At 39.7% G+C, this 16,414-nt stretch overlaps 1 protein-coding gene across 1 annotated transcript in view; it reads left to right on the top strand.

The window, feature by feature from the left end:
- Positions 1-2,674: 2,674 nt before the first annotated feature.
- LRRC56 (leucine rich repeat containing 56) overlaps positions 2,675-16,414 on the top strand; it is a 47,826-nt gene continuing 34,086 nt past the window's right edge. The window contains exons 1-2 of the mRNA XM_062494319.1: positions 2,675-2,830; positions 12,442-12,529. Coding sequence (XP_062350303.1) covers positions 2,675-2,830; positions 12,442-12,529 — 244 coding nt within the window. The remainder of the gene's footprint in view (positions 2,831-12,441; positions 12,530-16,414) is intronic.

Genomic DNA, 16,414 nt, shown 5'->3' with positions numbered 1-16,414 from the left:
TCTCTGGGGAAAAGAAATCCCCAGAAAAAAAGAAAAAAAAAATCACTTTGAAGTGATAGAAACATAAAAAGAAAGTTTTGCTTGCTGACAATAATTCAACTTGATCCCAAACAATTTGTAATGAAAATACTTTTCTCCTCACTAATCCAATGTTACAATAATTACAAGAGCAGATCAATAGCAGGAAGTATAAAACTAAGCATTACTTCAGATATAAAGCCACAAATTGATCTCCTTGACAAGCCTAAAGTAAATGCTGTATCAACATGTTTCAAAGATTTGAGGATGTTCTGAAATCTGATGGTGATGGCCCAAGAGAAGGAGAACAGGAATTTGTTTTATGCAAGTGTGTTAACTCTTTGCCACCTGCATCTGCAAAATCCTGCTGTTACCTCATTTTGCACTCACACATTACATCAGTGTTCTCTGACTATTGCTCCACTTGCCTCTGATAACATATAAGATTATCTCTGGATAATAACAATCCTCACTTGCGTTAGAAAGAGCCACCAGTACTTGCGCACAATCCAACACAAGTCTTGTGCAATTGGCAAAGGATTCCGGAATTTATGTGACAAGAATATTCTACCCCAAATTAGTCATTGACTAAAATAATTCCTTCTCAGGAAAATAATGACACCAGAAGGTCTTCATATCACAGAAGATTCTTTAATTTTCTTGGACAACTGCTAACTCTTGCAAATCTATACTGCCTAAGTCATACTGGCCTGTTCTGAAATAAGTAGAGGGGAAAAAAGTCTGAGAAATTCTAGAATTCTTTAGAAAAAGAAACAGGTAATAGAAATTTAGGTATTGTAAATTTTCTTCTAAAATGCAAGATGCTGTTTTTGGGGTTTCTTTTCCCTCCTAATGGGCTGAAGTATCAAAGTTGTCCTTACACTATTGCAGGCACACTGAGGTTTTAGAAGCTGCAAATATCACTATTCAATTCACTCTATGGTGGTTCTTTTATAAGCCAGTAAGAAAGATTGAAAGGAGTCATATGCCTCTGAAGAATTTGTTCCTGAATATGTTTTTTTAGACATTGGATACTGCTGTGGCTTAGGTGTAGCACATTTGAGCAGTCAGCTTTTCCCATAGGAGTGCTTGCCAGGTAGGTGCAGTGACCTGGAAAAAATAGGGTTTTCTTTCTGTGGGCTTCTTCTGCCCTGATGAATGTACAGAAGGAGCACTTAGCAATCTGAGGGTTTGGTTCCTCCCTTCCTAGAATAGGAGATTCTGCAAGGAGAGGTTTGGTGTATCATCAGTTTTTTTGTTGCTGTTTCTTTTTGAAAAGGGCTGCTGGTTTTTCTGACAGTACAGAGTCTTCTGAATTTCTTATTTCTTGTGCAAGTGAAGAATTTTGACTGAACTTGAGTAGTCAGAGGCAGAAACCTTTTTGATTTCCTCTTTCACCTTCTACTGAGTCAGTCCTCACAAGTAGAGATAACCAGCTGAACAGTCAGAACTCCTATTTGCCCTAACAGAAATTACTCCTGTGTTTAACTGCGGATTACTATGAGGAAGAAGGAAAGTGGTAATTCTCAGGTCTTGGCCACCACTGATGCTTTGTCAGCCAGTTATGATTAGCTTGATCATTTAATTACTTTTCCAGCACTAAGAATAAATATTGTTTCACAGTGAAGAACAGAACAAAACTGCAGGTGTCCCTTCAGTAGAGCAAGAAGGCTTTTCTCTAGTCTAGCCTTTTGTTGTTACAGCAGTGTTTCCAGCTGTGACACTTCCTTGTTGCCAAGTAGTAGTAAATAGCTGTATAAATCACAGTAATGCTTGTACCATTCGGGTACAGCTGATTGCTTTTTGATTCTAATGGGTGTATATATGCTTCCTCTCATATTTCAGAGTTAATTGTTAATATTTCTGTGAAAGTGATATCTTTGGGAATTGAAGAATGACCACATTTGAAGTGCTTCATCTTCAAGCTTTGTATTCATTCCTCACTTGAAGCATACACAATTTTATTTAAATTACATTTTGAATTTATTTTCTCCAAGACTGTCTTCAGATCTAGAAGTCAGTAGCTATTGCCTGCCTAACCTAGAGTCATTTACAGTGCCAGGATGTTTGATTTAAGACAAAATGCACACAGGTTCTGTCCATGCTACCTGCAGGCAGAGCTCAAAAGGCTCGAGAGAGGACGTGGTGTTGTGCCTTGGTACTGGCACTTTCAGTCTGGAGTCCAGCAGAGTTTTGCCGAGTGGTGTTCATGTTTCTCAAGAGGAAATGGGTATGTAGGGAGCCTGTGTGGATGGGAAGCTCACTGACTCTGGAGAAGGATGAGTGGAGTAATGAGAAGGCTGGAAAGGACTAGTGTCCTGAGTTGTTTGTTCTCAGCTTTCTTCTTAGAAAGAAGAGAGCTATAGAGCTATATGCATGCCTGGCTTCTTGTATACCTGAAAACAATAGTTTAATGTGAAAGCTTGCCCTCGAAGCTGAATGAGGCGTGGGACTTGAGTAGCTCTTGAGGCTGAAGAAAAGGAAGATCATATGTTATATAATGTATAGCTTTGAGTTCGTGGTGATTAAAGAAACCTGTATCTCCATGGGTATTTTCTGTCTTACAGTAGGAGTCAAAATTTTGCTGACAGGAAAATAATAAATATGGGTAGAAAAATCAAACTGCTTGTTATCCTTTTGTTCAAAGCATGTTGAGATGGACCTGAACTGGAACCCTGACAGAGTTTCTCATCCAGGCTCATCTGAAGGCCAGGAGACTGATTTGAATTGGCAAATCAACCCAAATCCCAGTCTGTTGATTAGAGATGATGGAGAGCTGCTTATGGATGAGCATCTTTCCCCCAGGAAACTGGTGAGTAGACATCCAACTTTTTAATGAAGGGGAAGAGGCAAACTGGCATATACAGAGCTGTATTAACTTTCCAGTTGCTATTGTACTGATTGTGGATTGTTGCCTCTCTGACATTTAGCTTTCTGCATAAAGTAGATTCTATCTTATGAAAGCATATCAAATGTTTGTCCTTCTTTCACCTTGTTTCATATCAAAAGTATTCCCAGCATGAATGTGGTTGTGTTTATTGCCAGGATTCTTGAAGTAGAGTGAAGAAAAGTACAGGTAGCATAATCATAGTCTACACAGATCTCATTAATGCCATCTGGAGTACCTTGAATCTTAGCATTAGAAAAGAATTTACATCAGTCTTGTTTGGGAGATTGGAAATGTAATTTTAAAAGCACAGTTTTTTTCCTCTGAGTTAGTGAAATCCTCTGCTAAAAAGCCTATTAAAATATTCTGCAAATGATAGAAGTAGTTTCAATACATATCCAAGTGGGAGGAATTTTCAAGCATATTTGAAAGCCATGTTTCTTTTAGACTAGGGGAAAGGATTTTGGTATTGCAGCTTGTTGAAAGAGAGTAACATGCTGAAATCTTCATGAAGGAATTCACTTTGTGAAAGAATACTTGCTTGCATACTGTATTGTACTTGCTCAGTTTTTAAGGGTGAAATCCTGTGGGATGTGTAGGAGCTGACCAAACCACGTCTCTTTTCTGTGCTAAAGGAAGGGAGAATTGAGAGCAGAACTTGAGGAGAGAGGTTTTCTACGTTGCAGACCTGCAGAAGAATCTCTCTTCTGCTGGGGAGCATTTGTGAAAGACAGATGAGGCTGCCAAGGCTGTGGTTTAGGTGCTCCCAAAAGCCAGGGTGGTGATGGCAAGAGTCCACAATCCCCTGTGTATCCATGGCACCAGTGGAGAGGCAGGAGCTTCTGCAGGGAGCATATTCCAGCTGCAGGGTTACACCACTCCCTAGCCACTCCTGAACTACATTCCAGTCATCATGTTGACATGTTGACCATGTGCTGTAGATTAAGCAGAACTATTGTTCTCTAATTAGCCAAGTCTTTTAGTGTTTAAAAAATAGTTGGAGATGCAAAAACCCCGTTCTGCAGACTGGATATTTTTAGCATTCTGGAAATAAATTGCTTCATGATTGTATGGTATATATGGTTCACTTTCCTTGGGCTTGTGAGAACCTCCAACCAGTTCTTGGTCTTTTTTTAAAACCTGGCATAGAATTGGATCAGTCTAATGTGTTTATGGCCTATAATAGCCTGTATAAATCTGATGGGAACCTCTCAGATTAGTCTGTACTTTTAGGGCATGAACCAAAGCCCATTAGAGTAACCAAAACAGCTGCCCTCTGATTCAATCAACTATGAATTAAACACTTAGGAAGTTCTTTGATTGGCATGAAGCTCTCTTTCTGAACCTCTGCTGCTGTGAACTTTAGTTCACAGCAAACTGTAAGCAGAAAAACGTATGTAAGGCAATGTTACCTACATCCCATGAAGTTGTTGTTTACTATTTTGTAACTTCTTAAAAAGTGCAAATAGCAAGTTAAATAATTGAGTTTTGGCTTTTTTGAGATTGTGGGTTTTAACGTTTGTAAAGAACCTAATTTCAAAGATTCTTTTAAATTAAGTACAGTGTCCTGCTAATTTTTCTGGACACAGTTATTTCCTGCCCTGGAACCCGACATTTATGTTGGCATAGCTGGGATACTTCCTACTCAGAGGAAAAACTACATTACATTGTCAAGGAAACATTTACAGTGTTTATAGCTTGTCTTAATAACACATCCCATCTACCTATTCTCTGATCTTTATGTTGATCAAATGGAAACCACTGCTGCCATAAGTTTACTTCCTCTGGATTTGCAAATGTTCAGAATGTTCAAACATTTAATACAAAACAAGTTTTCACATGCATAATTTTTTAAGGACCCACATGATGTTGACAGTCAAATGGTTTGAAAGATTGTCTTCCTTAAATCAATACAATTGCAGTATCTTTTTGATTGTGTTATTGTTTTGAATATTTTAGGAGTTATTGATTGTATCCATTGAAGTGCTCTGAGAAGGAAACTAATAGACTTTTAAAATACAGGCTCATTTAAGTAAAATTGTTTTACATTCAAATAAGGGCATGGGCCACACTTCAGTAGTGTTGTGCAGGAAAATTTCTGGACACCTTATGGATGTTTCTGAGGAAGGTTTTTTCTGAGACGCATACTCAGCTTTATTCCTTGTCCTCACAATGGTCTGCTTGCACCTGTTCAGTTTGAGTTTAGGGAAGCTGCAAAGTCTAGTTGTGCAGACTCTGAAGATTGGGCACTTTGAACGGCAGCCTGCAGCCTCATTTCTGCCTGCACATTTGACTCCCCTTTTTTCCAGGGGAATGGATGTCTATTTTGTAGTGAAACTATTTGCAGTCTCTCTTAGCAGTCTGCATTATTAAGAACTCTCTAAAAATTGTGACACTTTTGTTCCTTCACTTTTTATCTTCTTGTTGCATTGCTTTCCTCCAAAAAGAGGAAAGTTTGGCTTAGACAGTTTTTTTTTTTTCTTTCCTTTTTGCTGTCTTGGACCATGTAGAGCAAAAGTCAGTTTCTAAAAAACCATTGGACCATTGCCCATTTTCTTCTTCTCCATTGTGCATCCCCTCATTTAGACTTTGTTTATTCACCACAAGGTTTGTAGTCTTCTGTAGCCTTGTTTCAGCATAATGTTTACTTCAAATGCTGTATGATTCTGTATTTTCATTATGTTAACCACATCTTCTAGTTTTTTCTTGCTGCCAGCTCTCTTGCTGCACTATCGTGTAGCATCTTTTTATATTTGAATGTCCCTCCTCCAAGTTACAGCTCAAAAGCTTTTGATGCAAGTGTTGATATCATTAGATGTAATTTTTATTTTTTTCTGTCAATTCTACCAATTCTGTCAATTCTATCAATATCAATTTTCTGGTGTACTCTTTAATCCTCCTCTATTTGAATAGGCATCGCTTTTTCATTTGTACCTGTCCTATTAATATTTTCAGCTATTTTTCTAATTATTTTCCTATTAATATTTCCCTGCTCTGTCCATCCTTATGCATGGCTGTCAGATATTGTAGAATACCAAGGTGAGCAAATTCTCACTTGGCTAACAATAGGCAATTAATTTTTTAACTGTATTAGGGCTGTAACACAGATTTTTCATTAAATGTGGAGAAACTGAAATTAAGGGCGCCACCTGTCTTTAATCACATTTTTATTTTGTTCTATCAACTCCCGTCCTCTCCCTGCTGTTTGCAAAGGATCTTTTCCTGACTTCCACTAAAAGCATTCCATTTCTCAGAAGAAACTCATTTTACAAGGTCAAATGATCTTCCAGACATTGTCACAATACAAAACCCAATCACGTCTTTGTGTGATCTTTAGAGAAGAAAGGAAGTATTCTCTAATTTTGCTTTTTATTGATCCTGCTCCAACTAACTGTGTTTTCCAAACTTAGGAACACGTGTTCGGATGTGGTGTTTAGTTTTTTTGCTCAGGAGGTTAGGGTGTACTTCATATGGTATACACTCATCCTCATGGGAAAAAGCAAATGCTGGAGGGTCCTGGAACAACAGATTGCATTCTTACTGAAATGGCTCAGTTGTTTCCTTTTGCAGAAAGTTTTCCTCGCTGTTGTAAGATAAATGGATTTGAGGAAAAAACTGGCCATCAAGGAAGTGCAGAATCTTGATAAATTATGTAGAGTAAGGGAAGGGAAGTAACTGAATTTGACTGAACTTGGATCTGCTGAATCCTTCTTTAATAATAATTTTTTGGTTTTTTTTAAGTTTGACGGGTCGTCTGCTCCAAGCATAGCTAGTTTCAAAGTTAGATCAGATTGCTCAGGGTAGCAGATAATAGAGGTAATTCTGTGAACTGGAAAAAAAACCAACAAATTCTTCTTTAGTTTCAGAGCTTTCCTTTTATAAGTTCCTCTCCTAACACTAATACTTTAACAGTAGTGAAGACTTGTAGCTGCTACTTAGGCATCTGATGTTTTACTTTCAAATGTTCAGGAGTCAGGAATCTTTCAAATTTTCAGGTCAGGAATCTTTATATTTATATGCGTGCACACAGAAATGTATGCTTTTATATTATAAAACTCAGATATTAATTTACTTACAGCCACCAGTGCTTAACTAATTACAGTCTTGACCTTTCCATGTTCAGTGACACAATCTTGAACAATGATTGTAGCTACTGTCTGTATACCTAAATCCTAAATTAGAAAAATAATTAATGTTGGGGTATAACTTTTTTTTTATATCTCTGTGAGGGAAAGTAAATCCTTAAAACAAATCTAAGCAAAAACTGATGTAAGAATGTCTACTATCCTGTCTACTCCTGACCTGCTTGTTAATTCAGCACATAGTTGAAACTGAGTTTTTTCCTCCTACAGAAGTGGCACAGGGTATTTCTGAGAGATCAGTGAACTTCCCATCTTGTTTCTGGTGCCCTACATGCCTGCTGCAGTTTGCAATAGTTAGATTTACCAGCAACTTGCCACATCAGATCCTTAATACTGGTTTAAAAAAGGTGTCAGAATGGTGAATCCCCAGCATGAGTCAGTGAGGAGCTGAACTGTAGATAGCAAGATGAGGCAAGGGCCTATCCATATGGATCTGCTGGTGTGACTTGGAGGCTTCAGCACAAGAATAAAGACATCTTTACTAATGCATCACCGCTACTTAAATCTCGTATTTACTGCCCTCATCTACACTTCCCATAGAAGCCAACAAAATCTTTTTGTGGCACCTAACTAATCTCTTCATCTGAGCTGAGGGAAGAATGTATTTATATGTATATGAATAAAGTAGTGAAATGCAGCTAAATATTTTAGTTTATGGGCATCTGCAGCATTTATCCCTTTTGAAAGGAAGTTTGCATGTGAGGCATGAGAACAGAGAAGTTCTGTTCCCTTTCATTGAATCACTTAAGGCCTGTTAATTTGCTAATATTTTTCTTCCTAGAAGAAATATTTTGTCATACTTTTAGCATTTTTTTTTACTTTTTGTGGAAGAAAGATTATACCTGAGCTGGGAATTTGGAAAAAAAAATCTATAAACACATGAATGGACATGAATCTAGAATTTGCATACAGGTGTAGTATTCAAAGAGATCAAGCTCACCACTCAGGAATTCCCATCTTAGCCAAATTAACCAGGATCAGCAAAGTAAATGCACAGCTGGAAATATTTCTCTGACAGCTGCATGCAACTTGTTCTTCAGCAACATGCCTACTTTTCTTAGAGTATGTGAAAAATCTGGAGAAGAGAGAAGACATCAGTTGTGTGTGCCAGTTTTGACTGAACAGATACTATTTACCAATTAAGGGATTTACAGATAGCTGCAAGTGAGACTTGAACTGGATTTCCCAGCATCCCCAGGTGACTGCTCTACCAGCTGGGAAGCTCTGCAAGGACAGAAGTATTTCTCACTTGCAATTTTTTACAGAATGCTTTTAGCTTTTCTTGTCAGTCAGAAGAAAAGCTTTCCAAACCAGTGGGCAGTCCCCAGTTGGCCAGGCATTTGGCCAGACATTTTGCATGGTGGGAATGGTTTGTGAAACATCATGGACTTGCTTCTTAAAATACTGGCTAAATTATTTACCAATAGCTTCTTCATGAAAAATAGTTTTGCTCTTATTTTGAAGACAGTGAAAAAATGTCAAGTGAACTTTATTCACCTTTGTTTTACTTACATTGTATTTGAAGTATCTTCAAAGACTTGTGTGGTGCTTTACCATGGAAATGTGTCCTTTCAAATAAACAAATTTACAGTGAAGTTTAAAACTGCTGCTCAGAATCAACCTTTCAGACCACCTACTTGAACATGATGTGCCAGAAAGATTTTGATGTTTGATTCTTCAGAAAATATCTCTGTCTAACTGGTACTTACTTTGCAGGGCTGCAGATGGGTGGCAAGCAGAGTCCTCTCTGAACACCAACACTCAACTTAGAATTATATTGTCTTTTTCAAGGTATCTTTTTGATCTAAAATAACTGTGGATATATCCCACTCTTTGTTAGAACAGATCCTTGGTCCCTTTCTGTTTGCTATACTTGGAGGCTGAGCAGCTGGAAATAGCCAAAGAAACACCTAGATGGTACAGCACCTTCATGTCTGTAAGCATTCCTGGGGCACAGGCAGAGACATTCTGTCCCTGGCTGTCAGAACAGCCCATTAAGCTATGGGCAGGCAGTCATTACCTGAAACCACAGTGGGACACTTCTGAATTAGGGCAGGAGCCTGTCCTAGACCTGAGATGGCCCCAGGAATGAGGAGAGACAGAGCACTGTACCATCACTTCTATCCACATGGTGCCAGACATCTCTGTCCAAGCTGATGACCCCTTCAATGTGTTGGGTCATTTGTTTTGTTTTGTTTTTTCTCTTGGAGTGAAGTTCATCCAAAATATTCCTTCTTTCAAATGTTGATGAAGATTCCCATGCTTTGACGTTAAACAACAGCATAAATAAAAGATCCTGCTAAATAGGTTTCATCTTTGCTTAAAATGTTTCCATGTCCTTCCCTAAATGTCCCCCATTCCTGGTGTCAGAATTTTAGCCATGACAGGAGAAGTATCACACGTGCAAAGAATGGTGTCTGGAGAGTAGTAATGTCCTGACTATCTTCCACAGGAACCATTCCCCCGTATCCTTCTCTTGAGCTGCCACCCTGGCCTTTGCTTGCTGACTCGCTTGCAATCAACACCTGGGGTCTCAGTGCTTTAGTGCCTTTAAATGAGCTCATGTCCCCCACCTGAGAGCATTTCTCATTTCCTTCATGTATTACACTAACTTGTGCATCCCACAGCAAATTGTTTTCAGGCTGTCCCAGCACCTCCTCACCATGAGCAGATGGAAGGACAGTGATTGTCATAGAGACTCTGGGAAATGTGGAACAGGGAGGTGGGCACTGAGAAGATACGGAGTTTGTTGCATCTGGTTAGCACATGCTTCAAGGCAGCTATCTGTAGTTCAAAGAGCTGGTGATGACAGCCAATAACCCTTTCCAGCACTGGAGTCAGAGTTCTGCCTGTTGCAGTACAAAAATATGGGAGCACTAAGCAGCTCATCTCTCAGACAGTGGAAAAGGTGCAAATAGTGGATCAGGAAGAGGAAAAGGAGGGCAAGGAATAACACTGGTAATCCCTGGTATGAGAAAAAGGAGTAGGGAACCCTAGACGAGGAGTGAATATAACTTTGTGCAGGTTTTATAATTGGATTACAAAAAAAAAAAAAAGATCAGGGAGCAGAACTGTGAAGGGAGGCTGTCTGGAACACAGCAGGGGAAGGACAACATCCAAGGAACTTGCAGACAGCAAAGGAGAAAAGGACAAAACAAGGAGCAAAGGCTCCTTGGGGTATCATGACCTTTTGCTACTCAGCTGGCAAAGTGTGTGACCCTAAGCTTATTACTTGTTCTGAGACTTCCTCCTGTTCTGATGTAGGCTCTTAAAACTAATCTGATGGCAAGCAGGGAGGTATTTTTCAGAAGCTTTTTCCTTTAATGACAGTGAACTTACATCCACATCCAGCAATCTGAGTGCATGGTTTTATGCCAGGACATCAGCTAGCTCTTGTTTCACACATAATCTCGTGCTATGTGAGAGACAGTGTCATCTGCTGAAAAGGGTTACTGCAAAATGTGTCTTGCCATGAGGGATCTTGTGCTCACTTGGAGGGAGTAAGCAGTCTGTAGCTGTTAAGTTTGCCTCCTTTGCAGGAGCAAAACACATTTTGTGGTGGCTGCATGTGGAGATAGAGTCTTAGAAGCTTTCTTATGTTCAGCCTGCTTAAAATCACAGTTTTAAAAAATTAAAAATAAGATTAAAAAATAATATTAAATTTAATGCTTTAAAAATAGTTCAAAATCAGTTGAAGGTATTGGATAATGCTGTTTCTTAGGAGTACAAGTTGAGACTTTATAAAGGGGGACAGTTTTTCAAGAAGGAATGCTTAGCTTTTTCTGGAAACCACGTCCATTTGAATTGCCATCTCAGTTACACTCAGACTGGTTTTGGTCCTTTGTAAGAGGATGTGGAACTATCAGAGGAAGTTGCAGCCACTTGTGCACAATAAAAATGTTACCTAGTGAGTAGGAATGTTGCAACTACCATTTTTCCTTGCAAAATTAACTGGATATTCTCGTGGTTATTTTTTCTTCTCAAAACTCATAAGCAGTGGTCATCCTACACATTCCCTTCTATTAAATAAGTTCTCCCTTATTAAAAAAACCCAAAGAATGTTGTAGCTTTTTAATACTGAGAAAATTTGTCTCCTGTACATGGTGGTTACTGAATGAGCTTCTGCCTTCACCTTAAGTAAAGGCCCAAAAGGTTGGTGACAGTACTTTCAACCCCTGTTCTTTGTTGCATCACTGAGGAAGAAACTGATGCCAAGGTCAGACATTTCTTTGAAATGAACACGTTCAGCCCCACATCCTAACTCTTTGGACACAGAGGGGTGAAAATTTAGAAGTTTCATCGTTTTGTATAGCATCAACAATTTCAGGCAGTTAGCATGACAAATAAACCTTGCTTCTCATTTCTCAAGGATTGTTTCAGACTCCTCCATGAACCACTAAGCCATGAGGAAGAAAGGATACAGTTCATCTGGTCTGCTTTGTTGAATTTATGTAACTAAGCTGATGCAAAGAAGGTGTTGGGAAATGCATCTTGAATGAGGGAAACTGGGGAGAGAGAAGCTGGGTCATAGAAGAAATAAGGGATGAGAGCAGTGGGAATGTGAGATTGCTTCAGTTCCTTGTGGAGTTGCAGCTTGGCATCTTAGAGCCTTGCTGTGGTTTTCACTGGCAGTCTTAAAGCTTCCCTTTCTCCTCTGTGTATAGCTTCCACTTGTTTTGTTCCTCCTCCTCACCCACCAAGGCAAAGTGTACATGTATGTATCAACTCAGACTTTAAGATATTAGGAAAGATTAGGGAAGAGTCTGCATTCACAACATATCCTTGCTTCATGCAGTCATCCACTTGGTACAATTTTGTAAAAATAATGGAGGATTTTGAAGGCCTCTATTTGCATTGCCTAGATACTTCAAAGTAATTCATAATGCTTATAATTAGTATAGTCTTCTGTCAGAAAAGTGAGCTGCTTGAGCTAAAATCATGTTTCTTGTTATTATTTTGGTTTAAAAGGTAAACAGTATGATTTGCTGGGTTTTACTACCAGCACCTTTTGAATTGCAGGCGATGTTTAAGGTTAACACTTTCTATCTGCTGAGGATTAGTGCAAGACTTGTGCAAATCTTAAAGCATGGACATAATGTTTAAATGAAGCTAGCTGGGACGTAGGTCTGTTGTTGGTTTGCAGCTTGAATGTAACCCTGAGCCTTGACTTTTTAAGTAATGTGTAAGTTTTGGGAAGCTTGAGAATTCTGGGGCTACAAGGAAAGAAAGGTCTTGGATTACTGCATTCATTTCAATGTGATTGCACATCTAGGCATGTTGGCCTGAAATATATGTTGACAAAACACTGGTTGAAAATCTTTCTGCGCCTTTTTGCTGCTGTGACATCTGGTTTATTGCATGAGAGCACAAATATATTTCTGCTTATCTTTACAGAAAATTTTGGCAGGGGTAGATGATCTGAAGCAAGTGAAGGCCTTAGAGATGCGAGTAGACACCAGAGAGATCACCTTGGGGAACTTTGGTAAGAAAATACTTTATTTTCTGCTCATCAACTTGAATTTTACTTTATGGTGTCTTGATTGGGGATTCACTAACCAACAGCCAGTGAAAAGTAAAGTCCTTCTCAAGAGTTCCTGAAGCAGGATCTTCTTGTACCTCAGAGTCTTGGTTCTCTGTCTTCTTGTGTGAGGCTCTAAATAGGGCTGAAAACATTGGCAATAGGATGAGTGGCATGACTTCTGTCTAAAGCCAATTAGTTTGGACAGATTTTTCTTGTATGCTATGCTAGGCCCTAGATGAGCATTTACTCTTGTCTCTAGTGAATCAGGAGCCAAAGATCAGCTTCTCTCCACTGTGAGATTTCCCTGTGACTGAGAAGTTGCCCGTGGTATCAGGTAGCTTATGCTTCCAGCAGCCTGTCTGCACCTGGCACAGCCTCAGTGAGCTGTGCTGGAAAATGAGCTGGAGGCAGGTCCTGTAGATACATCATTTTGATGAGCCCCAAAGAGCCCTAACACTTGTAATTCATTTTTTATGTCATCATCACTGAACCAGGGAAGTGAGAGATACCAAAGGAATTCCCCCTGTAGCACAGTTAACACTGAGAATATAAAGCCTTTAATTTTTTTTTTCCAGTGCTAGTAGTCATTTTCTGTCATGTGGATTCCTACCACACCCAAGTCCATCTTCTGCTACATTGAAGCTGGGTATTTACAGCAGAGTAATATTTTCTGTGCTAAAAAGGAGCCATGTCCACAAAACCATGTGCTGGTGCTTTAGACAAGCAGTTAATTTTTCATATGCAAATGACTAATGCAACAGCTGACTAGCTTTAATGGGTCTTTTGATGTCTGCTTGTCAAGAATGGTTGAGCAAGAACAGTGAAGGGGGCTTTTGTTTTGCATATATAGCCCCTTTGTATTGGTTATTCTGTTTATTTCATGAATAAGTCTCTTTCTCATAGGCACTTTATAATTTAAGGTAAAGTACATCTGTTTCTTTCAGCAATCATAATCTATTCAATCATGTTTCCTCCTGTTGATAAGGAAATCTCATTATGCTATTTCTATAATGCTCAAAAGTGATGCTCCTATTCCAATGCCATTTTACATTAGCTGTGACAGGCTAGCATAATGTTTCACCTTCATGACTCTCTACTCCCCTATCCTTCCCATTACTTGAATAAATCCCTTCTCCTCCCCATGGTTAGGCTTTTGCGACCTTTACAGAATATTACATACAGAACACTATGTCCATGATGCAAATAATTTCCATCTTGTTTATCTTCCACTGTTCACACCAAGAGTTGGCCCTTGAGGGCCATAAAAACCAGCACCTGCATGTCCCCACGGCTTTTGAGAATAAAAGACATCAAGACCATTCTGAATTTCCTTCTGGTTGTTTTTTAAGGTGCGTTTCTAAGTTTTCTTCCTGTGAAAATCTCTTTGTAAATGTCAGCAGGTGGCTAGGGCAGGAAAGTTTACTTCAGTTTCTTCCCATTTTTTTCACATGGCAGATGATTTTTAGGCACATGGAGTAAGGCCTAAGTGTTTAGGGATTTTGCAGAGCAGTTTGCACCTCCACTGTGAGTGCTGCAAGCAAGACTGCTGTTGAAGATGTTGGGCTCATTGCTTGCTCCCTGCTGGCTGCCTGCCCCTGGAGCTGTGCTGCTGACCTGGTCTGTGGTCACAGGGGTCTGGAGAAATAGCCTGAGGAAAAGAGTAGAGTAAGAACCAGACCAGCTGGAATGACAGACATTCCAGCGTGACAGGATGTAAAGTTTTCCCCTGTTAGGACAGTCAAGCAATAGGAGTATCCAGAGAGGTTTGGAGACTTCATCCTGGTAGGTTTTCAAGTGGGTGAAGGCCTGATCACCCTGATCTCTCAGACAACCTGGTTCTGAGCAGGATGCTGGACTTGAGACCTCCAACTGTTCCCTCCAGCCTGGACTGCTCTGTAATTTGTTGTTTCTTTTGCATTTCAAACCTGGCTATTAAGCTTTCCTTATACACGCATTTCACCTTGTTCTCACTGAATTCCTTAGCTGTGGAAGGTGGGTAAGAGCATCTTTATCATCAGCAAATTCTTTGGATGATCAGTCCACACTCAGTAAGCAATTTTGTTTTGACTGGTTTTATGAGTAAAGATAAAATAGGCCATGGAAGGTCCTAAATGGCCAGGTGAAAGTGTTAAAAGCTACAAGACTGCACATAATTGTGACTCATCTGGAACCTTGCAGCACTCAAATCTCAAATTTACACCACAGTTTTCACTTGAGAATAATTTCAAGGTTCACAGCCTGTGTTACAGACTGTAACACAAACACTCAGGGTCTAAAGATTTCCAGAGTGATTTAAAACTTTTTGCTTGATATTTTTCTTGAGACCATTCCACTTTGGGATGTGCTAAATTTTAAAGCACCATCCTGTTAACCTTGCCCAGTTTGTCAGGTCTGCCTCTACAAAATGGCATGAGAAATGGTGGGGAGGAAGAGTTACTTTGCTTTGGCATAAGGTATGGGCTAAAACATTAAAATACTTACATTGAAATATTTTCATGTGATCAGTTTTAAAATTAAGGAAAGGCTTCATGCCAGAGCTAAATCTCAATCTTTGCAAGGCTTGGAGTAATTGCTGAATTCTCTAGCTGTTTTCCAGTGCACCTTGCTGAAAGACAGATGAAACACTGAATGTCCTGGCAAGTCTTTTATCCAGCTTTGCATATCTTGGAGTTGATTTCTGTGCTACTCAGCTGCATGTAGACCTCAGTTCATATTCAAACAGAGGGACTATTTCCTTTTCATTAGCTTATCCCTTCAGTTTTGATTGCTGACAGGTATGGAATTGCATTCATGACTGGCTCATAGAAATCCCTGTTGAAAATAATGGTGGGATAGAGTCATTTAAGACACTACATAGTCCTCTTATTTCTAAGTAATTTTAATAGCTCCAAATCAAGTTACCCACAGTGCTGTTCGCTGGTCCTTATTGAATTGTTGCCTGCTGGTGGCCAGACTAAGTTGATTACACGTCTGGAGATTGCCACTTCCCTTGCAGGCATTTTATCAAGGCAAAGCTCTGCCAAGGGTTCAGGAGTAGCCGTGTGCTATTTCTCATTCAGAGACATCATCTCTCTTTGGTCTTTCCCTGTTTGTTGGCACTCCTGGTGCAGTACTGGGACACCTCTGCTGACAGCCAGCATGGCAGCAGCAGGTGCTTGTTTGGCCAGGGAGCAGCACAGAGGCTGGAGGAGCAGGTCTGGCATGGGTGTTCCTGCCCAGGATGGTCTTGCCTTAGTTGGTATACTGACAAACCCTCTGAGCAAGGCTTGGACAAGCCCCACAGCAGGGCTTGGGCAAGGTCTCCCTAGGAGTCACAAGTATGTTCTGGGGCAGTGTGCTTATGTGAAACCCTGCACTGACCTGTTTTCTGTGAGATCCCCATCGCAGGTAGGTTGACTGCAGCTGCCTTGGATTTGCCTGAAAGAGCTCGTCTCAGCTCCAGTTGTATTACCCAGTTCATCCCAGAAATGTGCAAAAAACACGTGTGTAGAAATAGCATCAAAGTGATGTATCTTCCTTGATCAAACACAGCTCAAGTGAACTAAATAGACTGTTTAATTTGCATATCAGGTTGCTCTTGCTAGAAGAGTACAGCCTATTTTCATATGCCTGGTTTGTGTTGTAGGATGAACAAAGCACAATGGTTGGTTGATGCAAATGCAAGCATTTGTCAGTAATTTCTTTTGGTTTTCACTAGCCCATGTTCCAAAAGACACAAGTCAAGCCACAGTGACTTCTTGTTAACTGCAGAAAAACAAAGATATATGATGCTACCTAAAGAATACTTCATAATGTAAACAAGTGTTAGAAGTGTTATAACTTGTAGAATGTAATAAAACCGACGTT

Source organism: Cinclus cinclus, chromosome 6 (genome assembly GCF_963662255.1).
Source record: "Cinclus cinclus chromosome 6, bCinCin1.1, whole genome shotgun sequence".
NCBI classification, from domain to species: domain Eukaryota; kingdom Metazoa; phylum Chordata; class Aves; order Passeriformes; family Cinclidae; genus Cinclus; species Cinclus cinclus.
Note: the sequence above shows the minus strand (reverse complement) of the source record. Positions and strands in the feature narration are given on the sequence as shown.